Here is a 26724-nt window from a genome sequence, read left to right on the forward strand (position 1 = left end):
GCTCATCCACCCAGTTTCTTTCCCTTTGTCGTTTATCCTAAAACATATCCAAGTCTGCAGATTTCATTTCACCCTGTTCTCTTCCTCTCTTAAGTTTATCCTGAGATTTTGGCGTTTACTGGGTCGCTCATACCTGAGGTTTATCTCCCCTTTCGCCTTTTATTTCTTATTTCTTCTCCTTGTTGTGCATAGAGGCTAAGCAGGGGAGTACGTCCGGTTGGGAAAGCAGATGACCATTCTGTTATTTCTCCTTGAGTCCACCATGTCTTCTTTTCTTGCTTTGCATAGCCTAGCATATCCTGACCTGACCGGGCTCTTTTTCCTATCTCTTATCCCTTCAGTTCTTGATGCGGATTCCACGAACGATACTGGCCTATGCCTGACCTTGTCATGCCAGTCCTTGTAAACACAAACAACTCTGCTGGCCGTATCACCTCCGATTAAATAACTAATGAGATATAACACCAGCCACTCTATTTCTTCCTCTTTGAATTGAGATACTGTTCCCCCCGAAGAGTCACCATTATAGCATGTGATAAGATATGTTCGAGCAAGGGTTGCTAGACGTGGCAGACTCGTCACCCTGAGTATCTGCACATGAGTAAATGAAAAAAAAAAAGAAAGGCGAAGAGAGTAGGTCACCCTGCTGCACAATCGGTGCATCTGGGGAATGAGGGGAACCCCTGGGCTCGGTCATATAACTGATCCATGACATCGGCAGGGTCCCATACCCTCCATCAATTAATAGGAAGAGATAAAATGGCTCTCTTATAATGAATGGTGTGGCACTCCGTGCTTGCCTTGCCCTTCCCTGCCCTGCCCTGACCTGACGGGAGATGTACCCTGTTCGAACCATAGGATTGGATAGTTTGAAAACGAGTTAATGGTATTCCCGTCCTTGCGGTGTGAATAGAGTTGATGCTCGTTTAGATCATGCCACGGCCAACTAGTTTTTAAGTCTTGTTAGTACGATATAAGTGCGTTTGAGAAGGGAGAGTAGAGGAAAGTAGGCAACCGAACCGACCCTAACCCACACTGGACAAGGAGGCATCTCCATATCTGTCTTCCTCCGTGTTCCTTGATTATGGCGTAGTGTACTAGCTTATCCTCTGTCCGTTGAACGGCCAAGTAGTTAAGGGGGTATAGGCCAACGGGCAGATGCCATCCCTACGCCTCCATCTCCGTCTCCATGGCTCTCCACACGCACGTACGTGATCGTCACTGTTAAAAATAACCTTGACCGGGGACTTTCTTCATGCCCAACCATGCCTGCTGTCTTGTTCGTAATTTGATATCAACGAAGATGCTTGCAACTTCCATCCCCAGCTTCCTTGTAGGCGGTTGGATGTGATCTTGCTGACTCATCAGACAGACTCCCTCAGTTAAAACGACGACGACGACACGACGATAAAACGACGCGATGTCGACGTCGATATTGATATCAGGTCACGATGGCACTTAATCTATTCTATGGGGCAGGCCGTTTCCAAGGCAGCCTTCCAGCACATGTCGTCCAGCAGGATGCCCCAATCAGATGGACGGCCAGGCCAGCGTCTCTGCTCGTATCTGGAAAATCCCCCTGGTCTTATTCCGCAAAAACGCAAATGAGAAGAAGCTTAATGAACACGAGAGAACAGTGTTCGGCCTGTGGTGAAGATAGTGACTGACTGATATATATCTTGACCCGTGTCGGTTCTGCTAGACCCCTGGCCTGTTTCAATATGATCCCTATACACATGGCCGCTCCGTGCCGGCATCTGCCTGCTATCATGGCTCTGCCAGCCGAGCTTAAAAGTCCACTATTCTCAACCGTGGATTGATTACAGATATGACAACAGCACGCAGAGAACTTCTTCAGAGACGAGATATTGACATAATAATATCTTCAGCTAGTTATCCGGCGGTTTAGATTTCCATGCACAGGGTCTGCTGGTCTCCCGCTTCCACGATGCCTACACGCAAAACTATATACCCTTGATAGTGGCATCGCTAACGTGGTACCATCAATCCCTGCGAGAATCACCGCTAGACTGGAAAAAATACCTTTCTGCCCCATACGCCGTTAGCGTTTGATATTGCCAGGGAACTAGATATATAAACTTGGGGCAAAAGCCTCGCATTCCATGTCCCCACGTCCCAAGTAATCTTATATTGTTGCACCCGGAAGATACTTTGATATATATGCCAAATAATGCGCCTCTCCACGCCCGAAGCAATCTATTTGGCTTTTATCATTGCGCAGGGTGTCATTCCGAGGAGAAGAATGTTCGATCTTTCTTCTATCTAGCTGTTTTGTTTGCCTTCGAGTCGCTTCCCACAAGGCCTAGACAAGAAGCGCATCCACCCGGTTCATGCGCTTCGACCTACTGGATTTTGACCTCGCTCAACGTGTATGGCTGGAATACCGATGGGGGTAGTGACTGTGATAGCGCATGGTACCAGAGCAGCCGTGGATATCCTTGTGATGTTGGGGAATGGATGGCTGCAGAAACAATGCAGTTCCCATGTCCCATTATCATTCCTGCTCTATGTATATTTGCCCATATGGCGATTGAGATATAAACCCCCCGCATTTCCTCCTGAGATCTTGCAGATTCCTTCTCCACTGCATCTCACCCAGGCCTTGAATCATAGTCTCTCCATAACAGTGATATCCTTACTCATATCTATATACACACGCAGTTATATACCATGAAGCTTTCTCTTGCTCTTCTTGGCCTTGCCGTCTCCCAGGCAGTCGGTCTTGCCATTCCAGACTCTACCCCCGAAAATACTGATGTACCGGATGTCCTTACTTTGACTGAGAGACGCCATGGTGGAAGCGGCTGTCCATCCGACAGCAACACCGTCAGATACTCTGTTGCCAATGACCGCAGATCCATCGTCGTCCACTACCAATCTCTCATTGCCCGGATCAGCGGAAGAACTCAACCTGCTGACGAACGCACCAACTGCCAAGTGAACCTGCAAGTCGCTGGCCGCGACAACTACCAGTTCTCCGTCTCTGGTGCTACGTACTATGGTGCTGCACGCTTGGATCCCGGTGTGACTGGCAGACACGGAAGCATCTACTACTTCTCCGGAAGCCCCGACCAGGTATGTCCACTCTCCATCTACTTTTGTCGTTTCATTGTAAAGAATACCAAACTAACGGCAGCTCAGGCATTCACTGCTACCGGTATCTCTGGCCCTCGTCGCGGCAACTACCATCTCGACAGCGCGCCAAACAAGAGAGTCTGGTCTCCATGCGGAGAGAGCTACCCCTTCAACATCAACACCGACGTTCGCATGGACAGTGACAACGACAATGCCACCGGTGAGATGAGCCGAGAGGACGGCGCTGACGGAACCGTCAGACAGGTCATTTCCCTTGACTGGAGGAGATGTTAAGCATAAGGAGGCCATCCTTTATCTTCTTCATTCCTTTTTCTTCCCCAGCCGTCCAACGGCTTCCCCCCTTTGCCTCAACCTTCTTTGCTTATTCTTCTTATTATTTTTTCGATAACTATATAACGTGGCTCTCCGAGCTTCGTTCAACGACCTTTTTATCCTTTGACGAAGACATGTACACTCTCGACACTCACTGTCGCTATGTTTTTCTTTTACAAATATATATAACTATACCTACCCTGCAAAAATAATATCCATCTCTCTCCCCTGGGTACTTCCGTATGTAAACCGGAGAATATCTGATATCACATCGCGAACAAGGCAACTTGCTTCACTTCTGCAACTACGGAGTATATATCAAAACTTGTTCATGTGAAATACCTCGACTACCCGGACGATGCCTGCTGAGACTGCAGGGCACTAAGGCAAGGGAACGCAGCGCGATGCAGCCACAGCCAGTTTCTATAGGCCGTCTTTGCCTCCCGGTGGATTGTGTGCCCCTGCAAAGTGCGGATTCACCACTGCGATTCGACGCTGCGCCGCAAGCCTCGAGGAGCTTTTCAGCTGTGCTCTCCCTCTCCCTCTCCCTCTGCCCTCGCGGCCGTGGCTCGACCGTTCGGCTTTTCGTCTGATCGCTGTTGGTCGCTGTAACTATACAGCCGTCTCGGTCGTGAAATAGCCTCTATCTGCTCCGTAACTATGTAACCAAGTACATATGTAACTCTGTGCGGTGGTCGCCCTCGGCCGCGTTTTCCCCACCGTCCAAGTCCATATCCTTAGTTAAAAAGCTGCACAGCCTCATCGCATCCAAGATATCAACACCAACCGCCCTGACGGCCTGGCGACGAACGGGTCTCTCGCCCTGTTTCCTCCTTGATCGCAACTTATACTTATCCGCATGGACGAGGCCCCCCTGGCGGCCCCCAGGAGGCGAGCCCTGTTGCGATCCGTTTCGCCGTCCCAGTCTGTGGTTTCAGGTTAACTATCGTGACCACCAATAACAACAACGACAACAATAACAACCAGACTGGCCGGCGGCAAAAGTCATCCTGTACATAGGGAGCCTCACGTCCTCTTGAGGAAGAAGAGCAGCAAAACTCCGTCTATACGGCCAGCGCGGGGAGAAGAGCCTGGAAAGCGGTTCACCGTTGCGCTGCCATATCTCATACACGGCTCTGCTGATATCATGCTCGAGTCTTGCCACTGAGACGAGACGGCCCCATTCGACTTACCCGAGCTGCCTGTTTTGCCTGGAGCATATGAACACAAGCAAGAAGGAGAATAATATTAATATAAAAAAACGGGCACAAGCTTCACCGTCCCCATGGTTTCGCAACCGGCAGCCATGGAACCATCCACAGCTGCTTCCCGCGGCCCATCTTCTGTGACTTCGTCGCGCCGCTCGAGACGCCATCGGTTTGCCAGCCGCTCGCACGCCGGCGGCTCGTCTCACCAGCAGCTTAACGAGTTCCCTGTCTTCTCGACCACCGGTGATGTGGAGATCGTTATTCGTGCTGCAGATCAGGAGCGTCGATATCTGCTGCACCGGCTGATACTGGCGCAGAACTCGGGCTTTTTTGAAGCTTCAACCAGCGACGAGTGGTCGAGCGCCCAAGCACAACGGGAGATAAACGCGGCTCTCACTACCGGTACCTCGAATTGGTCTGCAGGAGATGTTTTGAGTCACACGGGTCTCGAGGTTACGCACGAGTGTGATGAGGAGGATGACGATAACGGTGCAACCAGAACCAGTACGGAGCCAAGGCGAACGTTGACACATCGAACTGGTATTCCACCAGCAAAGACCAAATGGAGGTACGAGTTGGATTGGGAGAATAGGGAAGGGGATGAAGTGCCCATCCTCGTGCAAAAGGTAGTTTCAATTCTATTCTGACTGCCTATATAGCAAATACTAACATACTAGCCAGCCGCCGAGTAGTAGCAAGTCGGTGTTTGGGCCAACGCCGCAGCAGATTCACCCACCGTTACCAACCCGAAGCAAACCTGTGCCTCCCCAGCAAGGCTTCTTTCGATCGATGGCCAACCTGACCGGAATCCAGTCCGCTCTTCACTTGCCCCTCGCAACGCATTCAGAGGAGAGCCTACCCGTTGATCCTACTATTCGTGACTACGACAACCTCTTCCGGATATTCTACAACTACGCGCCACAGTTAAATCCGCACAATATCACCATCGCGTACTCTCAGTGTAAATCACTAATTGCGCTGGCTGATATGTACGACGCCCTGACCGTTACCGGCCCCCGAGTGGACTACCACTTACTGCGCTTCTCCTCGTCCCTTTACAAGCATATTGCGAAATTTCCCGCAAGCTACATCAAACTTGGCTATCAGGCTCGCAGCCGTGTTATTTTTACAGAGGCTCTTATTCATATCGTGGGCGACTGGCCAGTTTCTCAGCCGTTGGTTGGCCGGGACCACAAATCACCGCTTCCTGAAGCAGTACTAGATCTGATAGAAGATAAAGTGGAAGACCTCAAGGACGAAATCAGACGCGCGGAATCAAAGCTTTTCCGTTTAACTTTGACCACCTCACGCGGTGAACGGGTTACCCCCTTTAACGGCTATTTAGACTGGCTCGCTGTATCCCTATTCCGACAGTGGCTGGTTGACAATACCACCCCACCTCCGCCTACTATATTGAAATTTCCAGCTCCTCCAACTTCATCTCAGCGTGATGGTAGAACCGCTAATCCCTCAGCACCCGCGCGCAACGTGTCCACGGCTGGTGGAAGCAACAGCAGTGGCAGCCGACAACATAACCCATCGAACTCAACCTCTTCACGTCGAGTAGCTAGTAATACATCCGCTACCCGTCCTTCTACCAGCCGCCCTTCTACCGCTCGCCCTTCGACTGGGAATTCGGCAGCCAATAGGAACGATGCCGATACCAATACCAAACCACAAGCCCCCTTCTGTATTGGCCGAACATACAGACTCATCGGGTCTTCCAACCTACAGGCATATCTAAACCACGATGAAATCAAACGCTTCCTCAAACTGCATCCAACGTCCTACTCTCGCGAAAATCTCAAGCGATTAGAAGGGAAAATAGATGAACTGAAACGCCTTGCAAGGGAAATCGTCAAGCCACTAATGCGCAACTTTCTCGAGCTGGACTTGAAAAGCTCTAGCGGCGATGGCGATACTTCGGCCCCTTGGCCAGGAGTGACTTATTTGACTTGTACCAGAATCGAGGAAGCCGATCTTCCTTGGTATTAATGACTACTAATAACTAACATCTATGACAAAGTAATATGTTTGAGCCACCAGCCTGTCTTTTATTTCGATCTATTTATATATACCTAGGCAGTGCATCTCTCGACTCTTGTCTTTCAGCGTTGTTCTGTCCCCCTCCCCATCTTCAGTTTCGCTCCATATATTAATACCAAGCTCTACGTGTGAATGCCCTTATGAATCTCTTTTATGTTGCTTGCCTTCTTGAGCGTCTTAATATCTTATCTTCGTTCCTTGTGCCTTGAATCTGGCGTCTTCTTCTGTTTTGGATATACTCTATACAGTTAAATGATTATCTTTCCTTTCACCCAGCCTTGGGATAACGAACACAGCAGCTTGATCAGACGGCGGCTCTTGCTTTTACTTTGAACCGTTGAAAGTTGGTGCGCTTAACTGCCGCGCGGCTATAGGGCGCTTCCGTCTCACCAAGGTTACTCATGTGAAGGTACTCTGTGCTTATTCAGCGGCTGAAAAAGAACAAAAAAGAACATCGCAACAACGGACAGTTCGACGAAGAGACCAAAGATCAAAGGTGCGTTCATCGATTGAAATTCTATGCCGGAGAAAATATCCTAGGAGATACTTCCAATACGTATTTATCCCTGTCGCTGGAATTCACTGGTACATGCATGCCGGATATTAAATGCATGATATATTTCTATTTTTATACCCAACTCTCTGCTAAGGCGTCCAGCCTTGGGATCATGATGTTTATGAAGGCCAAACGAAGCTTGGTCAACCCTTGCTATCTCATTGCCTTTCTCAAGGCTCTACATCAATGTTTTCAGAGCTCGCAACTCTTCATGACTTACTGTGAATATATATAGGAGGCCATCTCATCTGACTTCCAAGGTTGGTATAGGTACAAGGTACCTAAGAGTCGAGCAATCAAGATATACAAGACCAGCATTCATGATTAGATGCCTAGAAGGCAGAAAGAATGGCAATTATATTGGCAGGCTGAAATATTCGTATCTATGTCAGCATCAGCTCCCAGCAGAAGCGAGTTTCGTTCTACATTACCCAAAATTCTCAAGTGCTTATGATGAGAACTGATATCTCCCCCGCCCACCAAGGCCGGTAGCAATGTTGGCATTCAACATCGCGGGTATAAAGTCGAGGTGATGCCTCGAGAAGAAGGACCTTTTCATTCAATCTCCAGAGTCGACAAGAATCCTTCTACAACACCAAATTTCGAACTTCCAACCTCAATTCCCGAGCACAATCACACCCAACCAATAAACAATCAACATGCGTTTCACACCTTTCTTTGCCATTACCCTGGCCGCCGTTGCAAACGGTGTAGCTGTTCAGCAGGGAGCGAACGCAGGAAGCGGTGACGGTTTAACCGCCATTAAGGCCTGCAATGTTGGGCACAACTATTGTGGCTGGTACCTAGCCGATAGCCTTCGTAAGTAAACACTTAGTGCCGGGCTTTGATTGGCTGTCACCTCCCCTTTTTCTTCCGCTGAAAGTTATACTTGACATCAACTTCTAACATGGAGTATAGACTGGCAGGGTGTTCCGAATCGCAACGGCCTTTACTATTGCAGCTCCAAGTATGCTGCGGATTATGTGACATACTGCTCCAAGGGCTGCAAAGGACCTACTGCTCACTGCGGATAAGACAGGGGTACTATGTGATGGATGGCTTAATTACATGCATAATCACAATGCTGTGGGAGTTGGGCTGTAACACGGTTATGACGTTATGGCTAGATAACTGGTCTATAACAATATTATTGCTCCCTACATATAACCTCCATTATTGAATTGAGAGTTTTACAGAGTATTTATAAATGGATAAGAGTGCGTGGCGGCAATTAACACAACCTTGTCTAAGACAGCTTGAAGAGTAAAAAAAGAAATAAACTTTACTTTGTGTGCATAATCGTCATATTATTGGGGGGTATATACATTTATTATCTCGCAATGATATATACATACATGCTCGTTAATAAATGGGATGCTAAGAAGACAAGAGCTTAATTTTAAGGAAAGTTTGTCGTTACATAAAACAAGGCATGAAAAGCATTTCGATCTCTTAAACGCCTTTATGCTGTGCTCTGGTTACTCGGGCTATTCGAGTTGCCAGTTTCAGCGTCATGGTCTGGGTTTGCATGACTTTTCTCGGGGAATGATGTTGTGGTCTCCTCCTGGGTGATGCCAGCACGGGCTCTGTGCTCATCTGTCTCATCATAATCGATGAGGACTTCACCATTCTTGCCGTATCGTCGTGGAGTTTCGTGAGCTATTTTTACCACGGTGAAGATGGACTTGGTCTTTCTGAAGATAGAGTCCATTTCTTCAAGGGAGCGGTAGGCTGTCTCTGGGTAGAAGAAATATACTACTGGAACAATGAAGGCGTTTCTGCAGTGAGAAGTGTTAGTTACCTTGTCCATCCTGAGTCAAAACTTACTTTTGACGTCGAGGGAAACTTACATGACCGCAAAGATGATGTATGTCTTGTATTCGATCGAAGAGAAAGAAACAGGGGTGATCATGACAACCATGAAGTTGAAGATCCAGTTTCCTGAGGTAGCCAGGGCATTGGCTGGAGCACGGATTCGCAGAGGGACCTGGTACATTTGACGGTTAGTAGGTGAGGCTTCCACAATATCTCAGTAAGGGGAAATAGAGAAACTAACAATTTCTGCAGGGTACAACCAAGTCATACCAAGCCAGCCGATGGCGAAGAAGGTGTTGAAAACGAAGAGGAAGACAGCTGCGACGATACCAGCTTCTGTCTGGCCTTTGAAACTAGTGGCAATGGCGAGGACAGCCATGGAGAGGGACATGCCCACAGCACCGAACAACATGAGAATACGGCGGCCAATTTTTTCAACGACAAATACGGCAATCCAGGATGCAATGAAATATTCAGTACCATTGCAAGCTGCAAGGACTCGCGAGAGGAACGGGCTAAGACCAATGCTTCCTTCGTAGATGGTGGCGGCATAGTATGTGATGAGGTTGATGCCAGAAATCTGCTGGAACATCTGGTTGACGTATGCGAGAATGACACGATGCAAGTGACGGTCCTTGTCCATGGTGAAAAGGTCCCTGAAACCGCCCTTCTGCATCTCAATGACGGTATCCTTGATTGCACTGAACTCCGCATGGACAAATCGATCCTCCCTGTCCAGATCGCTAAGTGCAGCCAAAACATTCATAGCTTCGTCTTCCTGGCCCTTAAGGACGAGCCACCGGGGAGACTCTGGAAGGCCCATAACTACGAGCATGATGATGAGAGCAAAGACGATCTGGAAGGCAATTGGGAACCGCCATGTGACTGAGCTGGGCTCGAGGAAGGAGAAGCCAAAGTCCAGCCAGTAACTGATACAGATACCTCCGGTAATCAGAGCACCTTCGACCATGACGAGCTGCCCTCTTCTGTGAGATTTCGAACATTCAGACTGCCATGTTGGTACGGTTGATGTGTTCAAGCCATTACCGAAGCCAGTTACAAGGCGACCGACGATGAAGTGTGGGAGACCAAAGGCAGAGGCTTGGAGAGCAGCACCAACGACCATGACAGCTGCACCTAGCCAGATGGTCTTTCGACGTCCAAGCCTGTCACCGACCCAGATACAAGCGATCGCGCCAACAAAACACCCGAGATTATACGATGCAACCGAGATACCTGCAGTAAAACGTTAGATTGACTCTCAACATGCGCCGCGCATATAGAAATGAACAACACGCACCCTGAATGGTAGATCGGTGGTTCTTTTCAGCCTGGGTCAAGCCCACAACTGCTTCTTTGCTAGTAGCGATTTCAGGGAAGACCTTTTCGAAAGAAGGGAGAGTCAAGAGCCCGCCCATGACACCTCTGAGCTCGCGTTAGCCATGTTTTGCTGTTCCCATGAAACGAGAGAAAGAAAAGCCGAGGTTTATAGATAAGGAGGATGGTTCATACTGGTCATAACCGAAGAGCCTAGTGTTCTCAAGTCAGCATCTGACGTCGTTACAGCAGTTACCGCACCAGCGCGCGCATGCTCGAAAAGCCGGGGAGTTAGTTACTTACAAGAAATCCAAGCCGGCAATGATGCCAATGGCAATGTTCAGCTTCGTGCCCCGAAGGCCGAAGTACTGACGCCCCACGCCCATGGTTTGAAGGTCCCTTTGGAGCTGCCTCGCTGGCTGTTGATTGTGGTGCGTCGAGCGCGTGTCGTTGATGGTAGAACGTCCACAGCTAAGGAAGAGACGACAATCCTACTTGGTCTCAAGTATCAACCTGTCCGTACAACTACCCCAGACCAGCGGGATAATAAACAGCAGCGGATGGAAGAAAGAATGAGAAACAATTAGAGAAAAGAAAGCGGATGAAGTCGAGCTATAAAAAGCTGCCGCGGCGGGACGTGGAGGCCCTTTTATATCGATGTATCATCGCATCCGTTCGCCGCGCTGCCTTTGCTCGGCTTCTCCCTCTGCTCCTCGGGCGTGACACAGCAGCATGGCGATCCACGCATGAGAAGCCGCCAGCGAGATGCGGTTACAGCATGGACCGCGAAGGATCCCTGGCTATGACATCGCTGGACAAGAAAAGGCGTCTCCATATTTCATCTTAGCCGTAACTAACTAAACTCTCGGAAACTCTCAAGGATGTGTCGGGATATTGCTTTTTTCTTTTTTCTCTTTCTTCGTCCTTTGCTTCTGCGTCGTTTCTTTTGATACTTCTGCTTCCTTTGAAGCATGCATGAGGAATTATATTGGATGGTTCCTTGTCACACACACACGAGCCTGCAGCCATGGCATCGTTATGGCATGGTCCTATATGTATGGGCTCCATGAGAGTGTGGACAGCCAGTCTCATTGGGCATCGGGCGTTTGATCCCATCTATATTCGCCGTTTGGAAATCCCCCAGGATACACTAGGGACAAAGAGTTTTGCCCTGACTCGTGGAGAAGAAGAAAGGAAAAAGAAGGGGAAAGGGAATGGAGTCCGTAAGTACGGGGGTTAGCTGGAGGACTAATACCAAGTACACTCCGTACTCCGTATTATGTATGTGCGATGTGGCTTGCCTTCCGTTGATGGAGTAACGTGCCATCCACGCCCAATTTCCCTAACTCTTTTTGCTCTGTTCATGCTGATTCGGTTCCGGCATTCGTTCAATCTCCACAGTACTTACTTATGTTCGGGATGTGATCATACTTCCAGAGGCAACAGAGGCGTGAGTAAGTACCTCTAGAGGGTCAAGGCCCTCCAGGAACATGTTCCTGTGTCCCTTTCTTCGTCTTCTGTTTCCGTGCGTGAAGTATATACCCCAATGTTCCAGGTGGGACCATCAACGCTGGGAGGAGTCGCATATCCCGATCGAGGCAGCTCGTCTAAAGCCAAACGAACCGGCTCGCTTGCGCTTGGCGAGTCGAGTCAAAGCCATGTATTCTCCGTGGCTGTATATAAAAAGCCGCTCTTGAGGTCGCTTTTTCGGCGCTTCCTCCCTCAGCCAAGAAATGCTTATATCAGTGTTTCCTTCGCCGACGAACCTGCCCGGCTGCCACTTTTGGGCAAGCCGGCTCCATCCCCGTCTCATCCCAGTTGGCCGAGAGCTCGCCTCTTGTCCCGTTTACCCGCGCTCGAGGCTCCGTCAGATTGATCACAGCAACGAGAGATGTTGGCACTCTGTTCACTCTACGCCTTTTCGCCTGGGCGTGGTCGGTTCTTGTGGCGTCTTTTTCTTTTCCGGCACGCTGTGCGTGTAACTCACGGTGGGTTGCGCGGGTTAACTAACTGCCCACAGGGTGCAGAAGATACAGAGAGACAACAACCCTGGCATCAAGCTTTTCCCTGCAAAGAGCCCACAGTGGAGGCCACCATGACGTTGGTGGTGTTGTCGATGCTCCCGTTGCATCATCCCTGGCGTTGCTACTAAAGAAAAAGGGAGCAAATGACAATCCTCCAAAATAAGGGAGACTCCAAGTTACTCCGTAAAACGTCGCGAATGAAGCAAAAGAAAGAAGCAGCAAAAGGAACGGATCAGGAACCGCGGAAGGCGAAGGAAAAAGGAAAGAGAAGCTTCGGACCTCGGCTGAGCGGCTGTCGGAGTTTTGTTTACCCGGACTTGACCTGCCTCTTTTTGCAGTTGGCCGGAACTGCCGCTTTGGGTAATCCGCCATGAACCCTGTTTTTTATTTTCTTTTCCTTCCTTTTTTTCTTTTTTTGAACGTCAAAGGATTCAAAGCAACACAGAAAGCAGAAAGATCCATGGAGCAAGTGTTTGTATATCTCAAGGCTGGACGAATCTCCAACGCAACAGCTAACAACAATGTAACCATCCATGCAGCCTCGCAGGTGATGCACATAGTCGAGTACCCTTTCTTGACATCTTGCGTTGCTGAGAGCAGCTGCGTACGAGCTGGGTACGGGCTTTGCGCGTTAATTTCTCTTCATTTTGGGTGACTATCTGCCTAGCTACTACTGATTACCATGTTGTACAAGTTCACGAATTCTCCTGAGCTCGTATCTTCTCTCCTTTTTTTGCCCTTGATTTTCCCTTTTTTTTTCTTCCTTTAAATGTATTTTTCTTGTCTCCCTTTTTTTCGCGCATTTGTCTCGAGTCAACCCTCGTGTTGCTCGGTCCCGGTCATTCTCACCCATTCCTTTGATGCATTCCTCATCATGTCGGTTTTTGGGTTGTCGTTGGAAGGAGTGTCGTGGGGTTTACCAGGCAGAATTACCAGCGTCTCCACCCCAAGCGGCTTCAGGCTCCATGACGTTACCACCAGCACCGGGGACAGCAGCTGAGTCTGGTGTCTCATTGTTGTTATAGAAACCTCCACCGCCGCCGCCGTTTTCATCAGCAGGGGCCTGGGGGCAGCGTCGAATAGTGTGGCCCACTATGGGTTGTTATGGTCAGCATCATGAAAGGGCAAATATGCACATTTCAGGTAGGGGGTCCAACATACTCTCTCCACAGCAGCTGCATTTAACCTTACTCCAGTCCTTCTTTTTGGTGCAGTCGCGACTAAAGTGACCCACTGCCAACGTCCGTTAGCTCACACACTGGTATCATACAGGTATCATATAGTTATATAGATCTTGGATGAGAACTCACTTTCTTCGCAGTTGTGGCAGGTAACAGTCGCCATGTTGCGAGGCTGATCGCAATCTTTGACCATATGATCTTCGCTTCTATAGCGGCAGAATTATTAGCAGAGGCGATAAGAAACGGGGAGTCAAGATATATAAAACGGCCAACTAACCCGCAGTTACGGCAAGCACGAGAACCGCCTCCCTGAGGGCAGTCTTTGGCGAAATGGCCGACTACCATGACCTAGGTGTTAGCTTCCTCTTCCTCTTCTTCTTCTTGCAAGAATTGGGTTGATATGTATATGATGATACCTTCGTTGCAGCGCTTGCATTCAACTCCTTCGGCAGAGCGAGGCTCAGTGCACTCATTGGAACGATGACCTCCTTTTCTGTATCATGAGTTAGCATTGATACGTGGTAAAGCCTCAATGTGCAAAGTACGTACCCGCAGTTACGACAAGCAAACCTATCAACGCGGGCTTCCTTACAGTCACGAGCACGGTGACCAGGCTGCTTGCAGTTGACACACTTGACCTCCACACGCTCGACAACAGAATGCTCCTCCTTGCAGCTCTTCATGATATGGCCCATCTCTTAATGACAGCCAGGGTTAGCGGGGGAAATAGCCGTTGGGAAAGGGGTGGTGGTCTCATCTTACGTCCACAGTTGGAGCATTTGGGAATCTGACGATCGAGAGGGAAACCAGCCTCAGCAAGGCGTTCGAGGTTCTCCTCTGGAGTGGCAGGCCAGCGTTCCTTGAGGTTGATACGCTGGGGCTTGTCACTGAAGTAGATACCGACAACAAACTTGCAGTTGAGCTTTCCCTGGAGATTGACAACAGTGTGGCAATCACCAATTTCGCGTTCCTAACGGATTCTGTTAATGCCCATCAACCCGTCAGAAGTTCATTGCCACTCACAAGCGCGATCAAGTAGATGTTGAGCTTCTCCTGACGCAAAAGCTTCTCAATGTCAACATAGGTGGCAAGGGGAGCTGCCTTGTTGTAGATTTTCAAACCCTATACCCTTGATGTTAGCTAATGTCCCCTCATTCCAACAAAGAGGTCACTTACATCACGGAAATCTTCGAGGTCTCGCTCCTTGCTAGCCTTCTTCAAGATCTCCAAGGCCTCTTCTGGGAGCTTGTCAGGGACATTGTGCTGCTCTAACTTGCGGTTTTCAGTGCATTCCATGGTTTTGTGGCCTGAGCATCGGTTAGATCAAATTATATATCATGGCGAGCAAAATGATCAAACCATACCTTCAGCCTTGCAGTTCTTGCAGATATCTGGGGGACGGTCTGGACATTGGGCAGCTGGGTGTCCTTCCTTTTCGCAGATGCGACAGGTGCCAGTGAAGATACGAGGGTTTGGGCAGTCGCTCTTGTTGTGGCTGTTTAGTGGTGTCAGCTAAAAGATGTCTTTGATGTCAAAAACTGTGGTGTCTCATACCCTTCCTGGCCACAGTTGAAACAAGCTCCAGAGAGCTTTCTCGGTTCCGGGCATTCGCGAGCGAAATGGCCGGCCTGTCCACAGCTGTAAAGCGAGAAGATATTAGATATTTGGGAAAACTGATTTGGCAATTATCTGATACCACACTTACTTGCGGCAGGTATCACCATTCGCGTTGTCATCGGCAGTTACAACAGCCATGTCGTTGGGGTCACCGCCACCAAAGCCATCTCCCCCCTCGTTCCACGTATCATTGCCCCCATCGTTCCAGGCGGCATTGTCTAGAAGCAAAACACGTTAGCCAGACATATTCAAGCTGAACTTGACACCACTCAGTACGGATACGGATACAGTGCTCTCTGATGATATCAAATGTCACCAACGAAAGGCAGCCAGTACTGGGAAGGCCTCGGTATCCAGGAAGTAGAGAAAGGTAACAGACGACTTACCAGCCTCTCCTTTCCAGTCAGCCATGATGGGCAGCCTTGACAGGTTCTCTCTACTATGGAGAAAATAGTTTGAAAAAAGTTTTGGATGAAGAGAAGGAAGAAAGAGGACAGAGCCTTTGTGGAAGGAAAATGTGGGTTTAAAAGGTGAAGGAAAAAATAAACTAGCAAGCACAGCCGCTGACGCGCTCAGGAAAGTGAAGTCAGATATCTCGGCGGAGGGAGGGACGCAGAGTAGAGAAGGAAGCCTACAGTAATTGGCTTTGGTCAATCAGACAAGCAGAATATCAACTAGCAAAGCTGGCGCACTTCTGCAGATGATATTGTTGATGTTGTTGTTGTTGTTATTAGAAGAAAACTGCAAAGACGCGATGAAAGAAAGCAGACGAGAAGGAGAGATTTCCTGGACAACCACAACCACGTGTCTCCCTTAGCAACCACAGAGCAACACAGGGACAGGCTGGTCATGTTAACATCAGACATCTTAGAGTCAGTTTGGAGGGTGCGTTTCACTATTTTTACTCTGGCGATAATAACTGGTATATTGGCTGATAGCTAGTAAAGAAAGAGCTCATGACAAACGCCGGCTGGCTGCAGGACATAAGGCAGAGCAACAAAGACAGATATGCAAAAACCCCATGTAAGACATGTATATATATAAAAAAGGTCTTTGGCTACCCGTATATATTGTTTACGATCTATGTAAGTAGATCATATAACCAACGGTGGGTGTATTACTTGTCAATTGCAGGTTACTGCTGCTGACAAGTACCCATTATGACTTTTGCCGTAGACCTATAGACCTATAACTACCAAACTAGAAGGTATATTAAACACATCAACGTCGGGGATATCCAATGTATATCTATGGTATTCAATTCAAGTTGTGGCCTATTAGAGCCAACTTTGGTATCACCAGCCAAAATGACGTGTTTGACACTGTTTTGATATCAGGTAGCTGCAATGCCCCCTCAACTACAAGGCCGTAGTTGAATACTAACACTGCAATCTGGGTATGTCTCAACACGCAATTTATCCTCTTCCACCCATCACTCAGCAAGTCCTTTCGAGAATGATATGTTTGTTGAACAGTGAAGAAAACACGCCAAAAGTCGACTTGACGTAAGTGACTCAAACGCCAAGATATCTCTTACATAAGCAGCTAAACAACCGCCAAGTTGACACTTTCTCGACCTGCCTTTGAGACTCCAGCTGGACGATGGCTTAATGCGAGCAGCACAGACATATACGGCTACCGACAAGGCGATAAAATCATGGAACAGGCTCAGGTACAACCGCAGGCGATGCCAGGCGACCTTAACTGGCGCCTGAGTGCGCACCCACTCACTCTACTCTTCTTTCTCGGATTCAGGATAGGTATGCGATATATCGTCATCTCCAGGCACCCAGCAATGCACTAGCTTCACGTAGCTACAGCAATTGCCAGGCTGGACAGAAGAGCACTGCTAATTATATTGCTTAGGTAGCTTGCTCATGTACCTATTCGGCGTCCTCTTTATCAAAAACTTGTATGTCCCCGCTCGCAACAGATCAGCCAGGATTTGTCTATCTATCTAGCAATTAAGCCTATGCCTAATTACCTGTTCGCCTGCAGCATCCTCGTTTTCATCATCACTCTCCTCCTTCTTTCTGCCGATTTCTATTACCTGAAGAATATTGCGGGCCGTCGACTAGTGGGGCTAAGATGGTGGAATGAAGTCAATGTGCAGACCGGTGAATCGCACTGGGTGTTCGAGAGCTCAGATCCGAATACCCGTGTCATCAGCGCTACGGATAAGCGGTTTTTCTGGCTCGGACTCTACAGTACCCCGGCCTTGTGGATTGGACTGGCTGTACTGGCCATCATCCGACTGCAAAGTGTGATCTGGCTGAGCCTTGTCGGTATGTTTTACCACGTCACCGAGCCAAGTTATGTGGGCGAAATGCTGACAGAATATTCTAGCAATTGCCCTTGTTCTCACCATTACCAACACCCTGGCATTCTCGAGATGTGATAGGTTCAGCCAGGCTTCGTCGTTTGCTTCGAATGCCCTTTCTGGCGGTATTGCTGGGAACTTTGCTACTGGCATGTTTGGAAGAATTTTCAGATAACCATATCGTATTTCATACTCCATCCATCCATATATACCCATATCTGTGTCGCGATATTTACAGGAATACCTGGATGGGCGTTTAGATACTGCTCATTAGCACATGGGAATGATCTTTTTTTTTTTTTTGGCTCTAAGGCTCGGAGTTGGCGTCATTCTATTTCTAGTTGCTTGCGAAGCCAAAGCTTTGCATGTACTCAACCACCATTGTTTCATGTATCATACCTATGCCATTTTAATGGAGCTGATTTCAAACTGGCTGATACAAGGAGTACTTCTGGGAGGGCAGTGGATATATATATTAAGCAATACTAAAGAAGCAAGAGGTAATACTAACAGAACTATCACAGCTTGGCTCTCTTCTGAGCTTCCATGGCTTTACGCATATGCTTGAGCTCCTCCCGCACAGAGAGATCCTGCAGTATCTCCTCACTTCCTCCACCAACAACATATACCCGAACATCACGACTGATCGCTTCAATTCTGGACCCTTTGCCAGCCTTGTTATAGCCTGCTCCGCCCATAATCTGCTGGGCTTCCCTGCACACTTTCTCCAAGCAGCGCGTGCTCATCACTTTCAGCAAGGCAGTCATCCCTCCAATATCGACTTTCCGTCCAGTTTTCTCGGAGGTCTTGATTGTATATGCCAGCTGGTCCATAAATGCCTGGCAGGGCTCGATGAGCTGGCCCATTTTACTGATCTTTGCCCTGATGACCTGGTTAGCTAGTAAAGGTTTGCCGAACGTCTCTCGTGTAGTAGAGTATTTGAAAGCGTCTTCTACGCAAACGCGTGAGAGTCTAATGCATGCACTTGCGAGAGTGAGCCGTTCTGGGTTGAAGTCTACATCTTATTAGCCCGACAAAAAGGCCCATCTGTCACTTGGGTATGGATGAGAGAACGCACTTGACATGATATACTTGAACCCTTCATTCTCCTTGCCAATAAGGTTCTCCAATGGCACTTCCACATCGGCAAACTCCAGGAAAGTCGAACCACTTGCATGAACGCCGGAATTGAACATTCGTCGCCTGGTGACTCCCTCTGCCGTCAAAGGGATGATGAGAAAGGATATACCTCCATGGCCCGGTCCACCAGTTCTGACAGCGGCAGTGCAGTAGTCCGCCCAGATGCCGTTGGTTATCCATTTCTTTGCTCCGTTGACAATGTAGCGGTCACCAACTTTCTTTGCTACGGTCTTGATCCCAGAGACGTCCGATCCGGCTGTATTCGTTAGTAGGCATGCCTCATGTAAAGACGTAGCTTCTTTGTAACATACCGTCTGGCTCAGTGACCCCTAGACAGAATCTGATCTCCCCACGAGCAACTTTAGGCATGTATTCCAGTTTCTGCTTCTCAGTTCCGAAATTCATGATGGGCGGACATCCAATGCTGTTCCCTGCATTTAGACCCCAGATGGGTCCAGTGTATCCGACTCTAAGAACTCAACCCGGCATCAGTATTCACAGTAGTTATAGAAATGCAGAGATCCCCAGCCCATCAGTCTGTCTAACTACCTGTTCAACTCATCTGTCACAATCAGGGTGTGGAAGACGTCCCATTCTTCCGGCGCAATGCCCGCGGGCAGGCCTATTCCACCCATATACTCGGGCTTGGACCTGTCTATGACGCAGAAGCCATTCTTCGCAAACCTCTTGATGGTCTTTTCTCTGTTAGCTATAACTACTGGAAGAGGGTATAAGATGAGATATAAGTAAATAAGCAATGAGAACGAACTTCATCAGGGACAAAGCCTTGTTCTTCCCACTCCTGGGCGTACGGCATCAGCTCCATCTCCACGTACTCCCGAACAAACGCCCGGAGCTTCTTGTGAGAGTCATTGTGGTAAGGCGAGCAGTCTCGCGAATACCACTGGGGTTCGGCATAGGGGACAGGAGACCCAAAAGGAGCATCCATCTTGTGTATCTGCGTATGTTGTTTATGGCAGAAGTTCGCTGGCATGTGTTAGCCGGTTAGTGATACTTATCTCGTAACTCGCTGCCAAAAGCAATACCTAGTAAATAATACAAGCTTATTTTGCTTCCACCCGAGGTCTGGATAGAATGACATCGAGCTCTCATAGTCCATTGTAACAACAGCCTTTAAGCGGCATTTGTTTTCATTTTCTAGATCTCTCTCCCTTCTATAACTAGTCCACAACGGCCGGAAAGAGGTGGCATTCACTTAATCTTTCATATATTCAAACAGGCTACCCGTAACTAACTACCTAGCTTATTTAGCAGCTAGTTAACTACTGTCTTAGCTCTTACACGCGACCGTTAGATATCATGGAACTTGTATAGCCGGTGGCAGGTTCCTTTTGGGGGGTGAGCCACCACCAATAACTATATAGGTATCTATATAGATAGGTATAGACGGAACCTTGATTAAGTACTGTGGCCTGTATAAACTCTACCACGGTATACACAACCAGCTGGCTAGCTGGCTAATCAATGGGATGTTCTCACAGCTTCGACGGTTTCCAGACCGGACGCCGCTTCTCCTTGAAAGCCTGCATGCCCTCGATCGCATTATCCCCCAGCATCAGCTTCTTTGCGTAGTTGTCCCATATCAGGGTCGAGGCATGCTCCACGCTCGCCGTCTCCCAGCCCTGTCTGACGCCGGCACGGTTGACGATGATACTGTCGGGACTCATGGCAGCAATGCCACTGGCCATCCTGACGGCTTCCTTGACCAGGTCGTCAGCAGGAACCACCTTCTGCACGATACCCCATTCCTTGGCCTCTTGTGCGGACAGCGTATACGTCAGCAGGGCCAGCAGCATCGCTCGCTGCAAGGTGAGGTTCCGGGCCAGTCGAGGCAGGCCGCCGCAGAGTGCGCCTGTCCCTCGAGCAGAGTCGGGCAGCTTGAAGTCGGCGTGGTCTGCTGCGATGACGAGGTCGCTGTTTAGCACGATCTCGAAGCCGCCGCCGTGTGCGTGGCCGTTACAGGCTGCTATTATCGGTTTCTTGCCGGTGCGTCGAGTGAGTCCCGCAAAGCCAGTGGGAGGGTAGGTCACTGCCTTTGCGAGAGCGAGTTCACTGAGTTTCTCCATCTCCAGACGATCTAGGGCCGTGGTTGTATAAAAGTGAGCATGGAGGCGTGTAGTTATCTTAGGTAGTTTATATAGTCAATTGTGTATAAGACGAACCCTTGATGTCCATGCCAGAGCAGAATGCCTTCTTCCCAGCACCGGTGATGATGCCAACTCGTCTGATAGAGCGGTTAGAGGAGCTGTGGTCTCATGGCTGTGATATTTGTAGGAAGGTAGGAAGCTCTCACATCTGTGGTTCCTCGTCCATCCAGTCCCAGAGTCGGTCCAGCTCCCACGCTGCCTCGAAAGAGAGCGAGTTCATCTGAGCCGGGCGGTTGATGGTCACCAGCAGCACGTAGGGAGCCGGGAAGTCCAGCTTCACACAGGTCATGGACGGCGGTTGGGTATCAGTAGGCGCCATCTTGACTGTTGGCCAGTCGGTTAACTACCTAATTATTATAACAGTGTTGTGTTATGTCGATTATGATGATGGCAGAGAGGTCAGGTCCAGCTGTCCAGCTGTCCAACATGTCAATAGTTAAATATAACAGCAGCAGCAGCGGCAGTCCCAGTTACATATATAAAAAGGGACGGCCTCCTGAAGGTTTCTAGCCCCAGCGATGGCGCGCGAAGGCTTGAGGCTTGCTTCGTATTTGATTCTTCGAGTTAAGTCTGGGGTCTCGTCCACCTTTCCATGCAGGTCGACAGCTAAATAACTGACAGCCAACAACAGCTCGGCTTCTTGCAAGATGAAGACATGAGCATGTGAAAGAAGCAAAAAAAGAAGACCGTTGCAGCTGCAGGGAAGATGCAGTTCGCCCTTGGTTCATCCAGGGATCAAGGGGTTCGACTTCACGATAATCAACCTCAGCTGAGCTACAGAATATAATAATATCGACCAGACTATAACCTCGACCTCTCTCGATCTCTCAGGGAGCTCGTATCGCCTCGGCAAGCCCAGCCTGATACGAAGGGCTACGGCTATGGAGAAGAAGATAGTCGCGAACGGAGCCTGAGATGGCAACGAACGGACGCACCTCTCCACGGAAGGAGAATAGGGAGAAAGAGATAGCCTTCTTTCAGTCCTCGTCTGATCGGCAGCGGGCCGTCTTATTATTACATCCTGGACGCTGGACGAGCGAGGCTACCGTTCAATGCAAGGTGCAAGGCGTGGTGACGAGATCCTGGCCTCCCTCTTACATATTGATAACTTGCTTCAGCCGGTTATGACGAGATGCCGTATCAATGGCACGGAGTAAACCGAGGATAAGCTGGCCTGCTGCTGTCTATCTACCGCTACGTGAATTGGCTATATGCAGAGCCTAAGATGTCTATTAAGGGTTCCTGCATCTGTTGATATTGCCACAAGAGGTCTCGTGGCCAGCAAAGACAGGCCTAGCTACAAGTTGCCGAGGTGACGTCCATATGCTGGTCCATGGCATGTCTCTGATTGATCTCATATCTTGCTGTCGGGCCAGGGGGTGGTGCATAAGTCGAGGGGACGCAGCATGTACTGAGTATAGACAGAGGGAACTTAGTCGTGAGAGACTATGAGGTCCCTGGGATGCATCATAAGCATCTTTACCGTGTCCCTTTGACTGCTTCATGTCTCTTTCCCTTGGCCGTGCATCTCTAGATATGATGGCCGAAGTCATCGAGCAATAACTAATAAAAATAATAATAATGCCTTTAGAGCCAGCGGATCAACCTGTTATCTAAATAGTTAGTCCTTATATACATTGCCTTCTTTAATATTTATGTATAATCAAGTGATAGTTAGCTAGATTTATAAGGTAAAGATGAATACTTGTCCTGTTGAGCTGCCGTTAGTTGTTGCATATTAAACCATTCGTTCGCCAGGCTTAAACCTGAAAACGCCCGAGGCAGCAGCACGAGCATCATCCTTGGGAGCCGTGACGCGGTGTAATGTCAGACGCTTGCTGCTGTTGTAGTTCTCTCTCCGGACCCAGAAGAACCAGATAAGGACGGTTGCAAGCGTGAGTGGCAGCGCAACTGCCCAGTATACCCATAGAAAGGGCGATGCCTTTGGCGGAGACGACTGATCGCCCCATTGGAACATGTCCATGCTAAACAGCGTAGCCACAAAGGAGCCCGGCAGGTATATGATCCCAAGAATCGAGATGGTCCTCATAGCGATGCTGTCGCGCTTAGTATCTATGGCTATAGCAGCAGTGTATTCAGAGTCACTCTGCGTGATATTGTTCAGCATCTAATCGAACGCGTCAGTCAGCCATTGGTAGGTAACTAGTGAAAGATGAAAGATGTAAGATGAAACTCACAAACGCAGTCTGGCTCTGGGTTCTGTCCGTCATCTGCTGCACCTGCGACAGTAGCATGGCGGTCCGTCTCCGCATGTACTCTACGTCTTCGCAGACCATCGACTGTGCGGCGCTGAGACTGTCCAGGAACGGGTTGGGAGGGCGACCTACAGGGCAGCTGTCCCTATCCCTGATTGACTGGACGAGCCAGTCACCGCAGCCTAGACAACACTGCGCCGCATGCCTGATGATTGCGAGGTCCGTCTGGCAGAAGCTTAGTTTTTGGATTATGGTCTTTGCGTCCTCGAACGCAGGCGGTTTATCGACGCTGCGACGGCGGCCGGGGTCCATGATCCTGCCCGGCTGCCCGTAGCCCGTCTGCCGCTCGATCGACAGGACTGCATCATCGATGCTGCTGCGGTGTATCTCGATCTGGTAGTGGTGCGAGCGATACAGCGCGGCGACGAAGGCATGGGGGTCGAGACATCGCTCCGGCGCCGCCAGCAGCGCGGCAAACACGGCGTCCTCGTCCTTGAGGTGGTGGTACAGGACGTAGGTCGTGCGGCGAGACGGGTCGAAGGTTACAGACACGCTGTCGAAGCCCGTGGACCGCGAGCTGGCGACCTTGAGGATCAGGGACAGCCGCCTGGTGGTTGGGCAGCGGAAGGTGGTGAAGACGCCGTTGTTGGAGAGGAAGACCTCGACGGTGCGCGGGTGCAGCTTCCACGACTCCTGGAGCGCCTCGAAGGCCTGCCTGGGGAGCGACAGCGCGAGCCTGCCGGGCAGCAGGCGAGGCACCGACAGGACCCTGAAGTGCCATCGCTTGGGGCCATCGCCGTCGCCATCTCTCACGGCTTTGCCAGGCGTGTCGATGAGGCCGTCTTCGAGCTGGTCGAGCTGGATCTGCGCTTCCGAGATGTGCGTGCGCCCTGCCGAAGCGCCCCCTGTAGGACACGAAAACGAGCCTCGCAGCACCCTCAGGCTCTGGCGGCCGTCGATCCTGGCTGGGTCAGCCCATCTGGCGAGCTGTTCCTCCCGGGTCTCCATGGCTGGCAGGTCGATATAGATCTATGTAGATCGATGTTGGGCAGGACGAGCAAGTATCTGTGTGTGCAGCATTTGATGCCCGCCGCCCGTTTCGTATATCTACGAGCCCTGCATCGGCTCGACAGCCTCGTCCGCTCTTCGTGCAGGCCAATCGTCTAGCTCAGTGAGTTTACTAGGAAGATGTTTAGTTGATGTCCAGAGCAGATATCAAGAGACGCCATGGGCAGGTTCTACAGTGAGCTATGAACCGGACATAACTATACATACGGACTACGTAAAGAGCATGTATAGATCCTGTTCTCTATCCTGTTCTCTAGAGATCGAGATGCATGCTGTAGTCGCGCATGGCCCCATTCTACTCCCTGCCCTGTAGGGATAAACAAGTCGATATACTGTTACATGCACTCCAACATCTACCCATTGGCTTGCATCTTCCCAACAAGCGCATAACCCCAGCTTGCTGCGCATCTGCCCGGATGCAAGTCCCTTTGAAGTATGCTTTCATCGTAAGTCTCGACTTCTAGCAGGGAATTAATTCTATTTAAAACTCCTGGGAAGTAGTTAACTAACGGTTCGCACTTTCAAAAGTGTATAGACCTAGCAATATCCATCCCTACATGCTTGTGGCATTGCACCGCCCTTTGCATCTCGGGCCTCATCCAACAGCTATCAACTATCAACTGTCAACTATCTCACCGCAGGCAGATCCCGGACGGAGAGGGAAATGCTCATAGTAGAGGGGGAAGATAGTAACTCGGCCATATCTCGTAGAGGATACTGCTTCAGTGTATCTGCTATACTGTCTGTCACTCAAAGTATATCTATTCCACCAGTTCATAAGAGATCTTATCCCTACTTTTTGATTGTCCAACAGTTATACCAGATGCATGGCAAAGTTAACTATGCATAGGGAAATGCTGGGGATTGTTGGTATCAAATTTGGCCCCTAAAGTTTCCATGATGGTGGTTATTCCAACATGGAACAGGGAACTTCGCTCTCTCAGATATAGCAACATCCCGATAATCTGTGGTTGACTGGAAGACGACGGGGATTCCAGGGGAGCTTCAGTCGAAGACCATAGGGGGCGCAGCTTCGTAGAGGGAGGGTATATAAAAGAGTAGAAGCACGGCGGCCTTTGCTGATGGGATATCATACACAATCACATCAATCAAAGCCAGCTTCCACTACATCTCACTCAACATAAAACCCAAAGATCAAAGACCAAAGACCCTACAGCCACCATCCTCAAAGATGCTTATTAGAGCCTTTATCCTGTCCCTCTGCCTTCTCAGGTCATCCGCTCTCCCTGCGCCGGAGAACCTTTCTCCTGGTGATGGCATTCCGGGTGGAAACGCCAGAACTGCAGGTGTCATTCCGGCACCTGGGGAACCATTGCACGGAAGACTCCCTGAGCTTAACAAGGACGAAACAAAGAGTAAGAGACAGTCATTCCATCCTGTACCTGTAGATGTATCTATGCTGACCTTCTAATAGAAGCAATACGCCTCGCGGAAAGAGGGATGACCGGAGAGGAGCTCCCAAAGTACCTCATTTTCGCTGGACAGGCATCAAATGTGACGGAGCTAGATACCGGCGTGATCAGTCTTGACTGGGATTGCCCCGACGGCGGCATCGGGACAGCCTGCTCCTGGAGCGGTGTACCCATAGTGATCAGGATTGCCCTTCTTGTGGAACAAATCGACACTCTCAACGGCTCTCTGGGCACAATTTCGGCCGTCGACGGATGGCATGTCGCTAACATCAATACGCCCGATGAAATCCGCCTGATGGAGAACCATCTCTCGCTTATGCTCTCCACCGAGGTCTACCATGTTGGTATTTGGTATGGTGAAGGGCAAAGGACTGTGCCTCTATCTACACGAAGTGTGGACTCTACCACGGCCACTCCGCGTCATATCTTTGCAGGTGACTTTCAAGGCCATCCCGTCCACTTCACCTATATGGGCCAGGTAAATAACAACACCCACTTTCGATTTGGATACGGCCTCGGCCCCATAATAGCAGAAAATCGCCGCCGCATGAACCGCCGTGAGACGCTCACGATCAATAACCAGTACTTCGACAAGGGCGGCTTCGACTATGCTGGAGTAGCGCCAGGCGCGGCTGCCTATCTTAACCCCGACAATCAAGATGACTTTTTTAACTGGGTTTCAGAACAAGTTTCCTGTTATTTTGAGGAAATTGATGATTTCCCACTCGCCCCTGCACTCCAGTTCCAGATCTATAACTCGCTTGACAAGATGACTCTGGCGGCGAACGTTATAGCACCCTTCACCAAAGACTCCGAATCAGCTATTGGGAGCGTGGAACCGACAGGCGGAATCATCATAAATGATAAGTGTGCCTACAGGTATGAGGATCCGCATGGGTGTGAAGCGTGTGAAGATGAAGAGTATGAAGATGAAGAGCTGCAATAGCTGTGATCAGTACTCGGGCGTTGCTCAGGTAGCCACTAGCAGACTGGACATTCTGAGCGTGCTAGTTGTTGGTCCCTTTGGTTGGTCGTGGAGTGTTGCATAGTGTTTGGCAGATAACTGATGTAGATAGTTTATAGAGCTTGATATAATTGATGACGTTAGACAAGACAGATGCTACATGTGGATGTATAGTTAAGCAGTGGTGAAGACTAGACTCCCGCAGGTGCTTCTTATATAAGT

At 49.5% G+C, this 26724-nt stretch overlaps 10 protein-coding genes across 10 annotated transcripts; 5 read left to right on the plus strand and 5 right to left on the minus strand.

The window, feature by feature from the left end:
* Positions 1-2691: 2691 nt before the first annotated feature.
* Positions 2692-3390, plus strand: MGYG_01621 (secreted protein; the record flags this gene model as incomplete). The annotated part of the gene is made up of 2 exons (XM_003177501.1): positions 2692-3096; positions 3163-3390. 2 exons carry the CDS (start codon positions 2692-2694, stop codon positions 3388-3390), a joined length of 633 nt encoding a protein of 210 aa, XP_003177549.1.
* Positions 3391-4735: 1345 nt separating this feature from the next.
* Positions 4736-6632, plus strand: MGYG_01622 (hypothetical protein; the record flags this gene model as incomplete). Its single annotated transcript, XM_003177502.1, has 2 exons — positions 4736-5263; positions 5319-6632. 2 exons carry the CDS (start codon positions 4736-4738, stop codon positions 6630-6632), a joined length of 1842 nt encoding a protein of 613 aa, XP_003177550.1.
* Positions 6633-7898: 1266 nt separating this feature from the next.
* MGYG_01623 (hypothetical protein) lies at positions 7899-8273 on the plus strand (the record flags this gene model as incomplete). The annotated part of the gene is made up of 2 exons (XM_003177503.1): positions 7899-8058; positions 8158-8273. The coding sequence occupies 2 exons, from the start codon at positions 7899-7901 to the stop codon at positions 8271-8273; spliced, it is 276 nt and encodes a 91-aa protein (XP_003177551.1).
* Positions 8274-8701: 428 nt separating this feature from the next.
* Positions 8702-10757, minus strand: MGYG_01624 (sugar transporter STL1; the record flags this gene model as incomplete). The annotated part of the gene is made up of 5 exons (XM_003177504.1): positions 8702-9017; positions 9090-9226; positions 9296-10290; positions 10355-10479; positions 10675-10757. 5 exons carry the CDS (start codon positions 10755-10757, stop codon positions 8702-8704), a joined length of 1656 nt encoding a protein of 551 aa, XP_003177552.1.
* A 2554-nt stretch (positions 10758-13311) lies between these two features.
* On the minus strand, positions 13312-15604 carry MGYG_01625 (hypothetical protein; the record flags this gene model as incomplete). The annotated part of the gene is made up of 13 exons (XM_003177505.1): positions 13312-13487; positions 13557-13628; positions 13706-13782; positions 13854-13914; positions 13993-14069; positions 14126-14273; positions 14339-14546; positions 14600-14698; positions 14753-14883; positions 14941-15071; positions 15131-15214; positions 15282-15411; positions 15580-15604. 13 exons carry the CDS (start codon positions 15602-15604, stop codon positions 13312-13314), a joined length of 1419 nt encoding a protein of 472 aa, XP_003177553.1.
* Positions 15605-16850: 1246 nt separating this feature from the next.
* MGYG_01626 (golgi apparatus membrane protein TVP23) lies at positions 16851-17688 on the plus strand (the record flags this gene model as incomplete). The annotated part of the gene is made up of 4 exons (XM_003177506.1): positions 16851-16953; positions 17060-17105; positions 17192-17478; positions 17540-17688. 4 exons carry the CDS (start codon positions 16851-16853, stop codon positions 17686-17688), a joined length of 585 nt encoding a protein of 194 aa, XP_003177554.1.
* A 343-nt stretch (positions 17689-18031) lies between these two features.
* On the minus strand, positions 18032-19602 carry MGYG_01627 (acyl-CoA dehydrogenase family member 9; the record flags this gene model as incomplete). Its single annotated transcript, XM_003177507.1, has 5 exons — positions 18032-18528; positions 18592-18909; positions 18965-19122; positions 19203-19348; positions 19423-19602. 5 exons carry the CDS (start codon positions 19600-19602, stop codon positions 18032-18034), a joined length of 1299 nt encoding a protein of 432 aa, XP_003177555.1.
* A 547-nt stretch (positions 19603-20149) lies between these two features.
* MGYG_01628 (carnitinyl-CoA dehydratase) lies at positions 20150-21140 on the minus strand (the record flags this gene model as incomplete). Its single annotated transcript, XM_003177508.1, has 3 exons — positions 20150-20751; positions 20837-20898; positions 20968-21140. 3 exons carry the CDS (start codon positions 21138-21140, stop codon positions 20150-20152), a joined length of 837 nt encoding a protein of 278 aa, XP_003177556.1.
* Positions 21141-22559: 1419 nt separating this feature from the next.
* On the minus strand, positions 22560-24045 carry MGYG_01629 (hypothetical protein; the record flags this gene model as incomplete). Its single annotated transcript, XM_003177509.1, has 2 exons — positions 22560-22928; positions 23020-24045. 2 exons carry the CDS (start codon positions 24043-24045, stop codon positions 22560-22562), a joined length of 1395 nt encoding a protein of 464 aa, XP_003177557.1.
* A 1252-nt stretch (positions 24046-25297) lies between these two features.
* MGYG_01630 (hypothetical protein) lies at positions 25298-26484 on the plus strand (the record flags this gene model as incomplete). Its single annotated transcript, XM_003177510.1, has 2 exons — positions 25298-25481; positions 25541-26484. 2 exons carry the CDS (start codon positions 25298-25300, stop codon positions 26482-26484), a joined length of 1128 nt encoding a protein of 375 aa, XP_003177558.1.
* Between the last annotated feature and the right edge of the window lie 240 nt (positions 26485-26724).

The sequence above is a fragment of the Nannizzia gypsea genome, genomic scaffold, assembly GCF_000150975.2.
Source record: "Nannizzia gypsea CBS 118893 supercont1.1 genomic scaffold, whole genome shotgun sequence".
In the NCBI taxonomy this organism is placed as follows: domain Eukaryota; kingdom Fungi; phylum Ascomycota; class Eurotiomycetes; order Onygenales; family Arthrodermataceae; genus Nannizzia; species Nannizzia gypsea.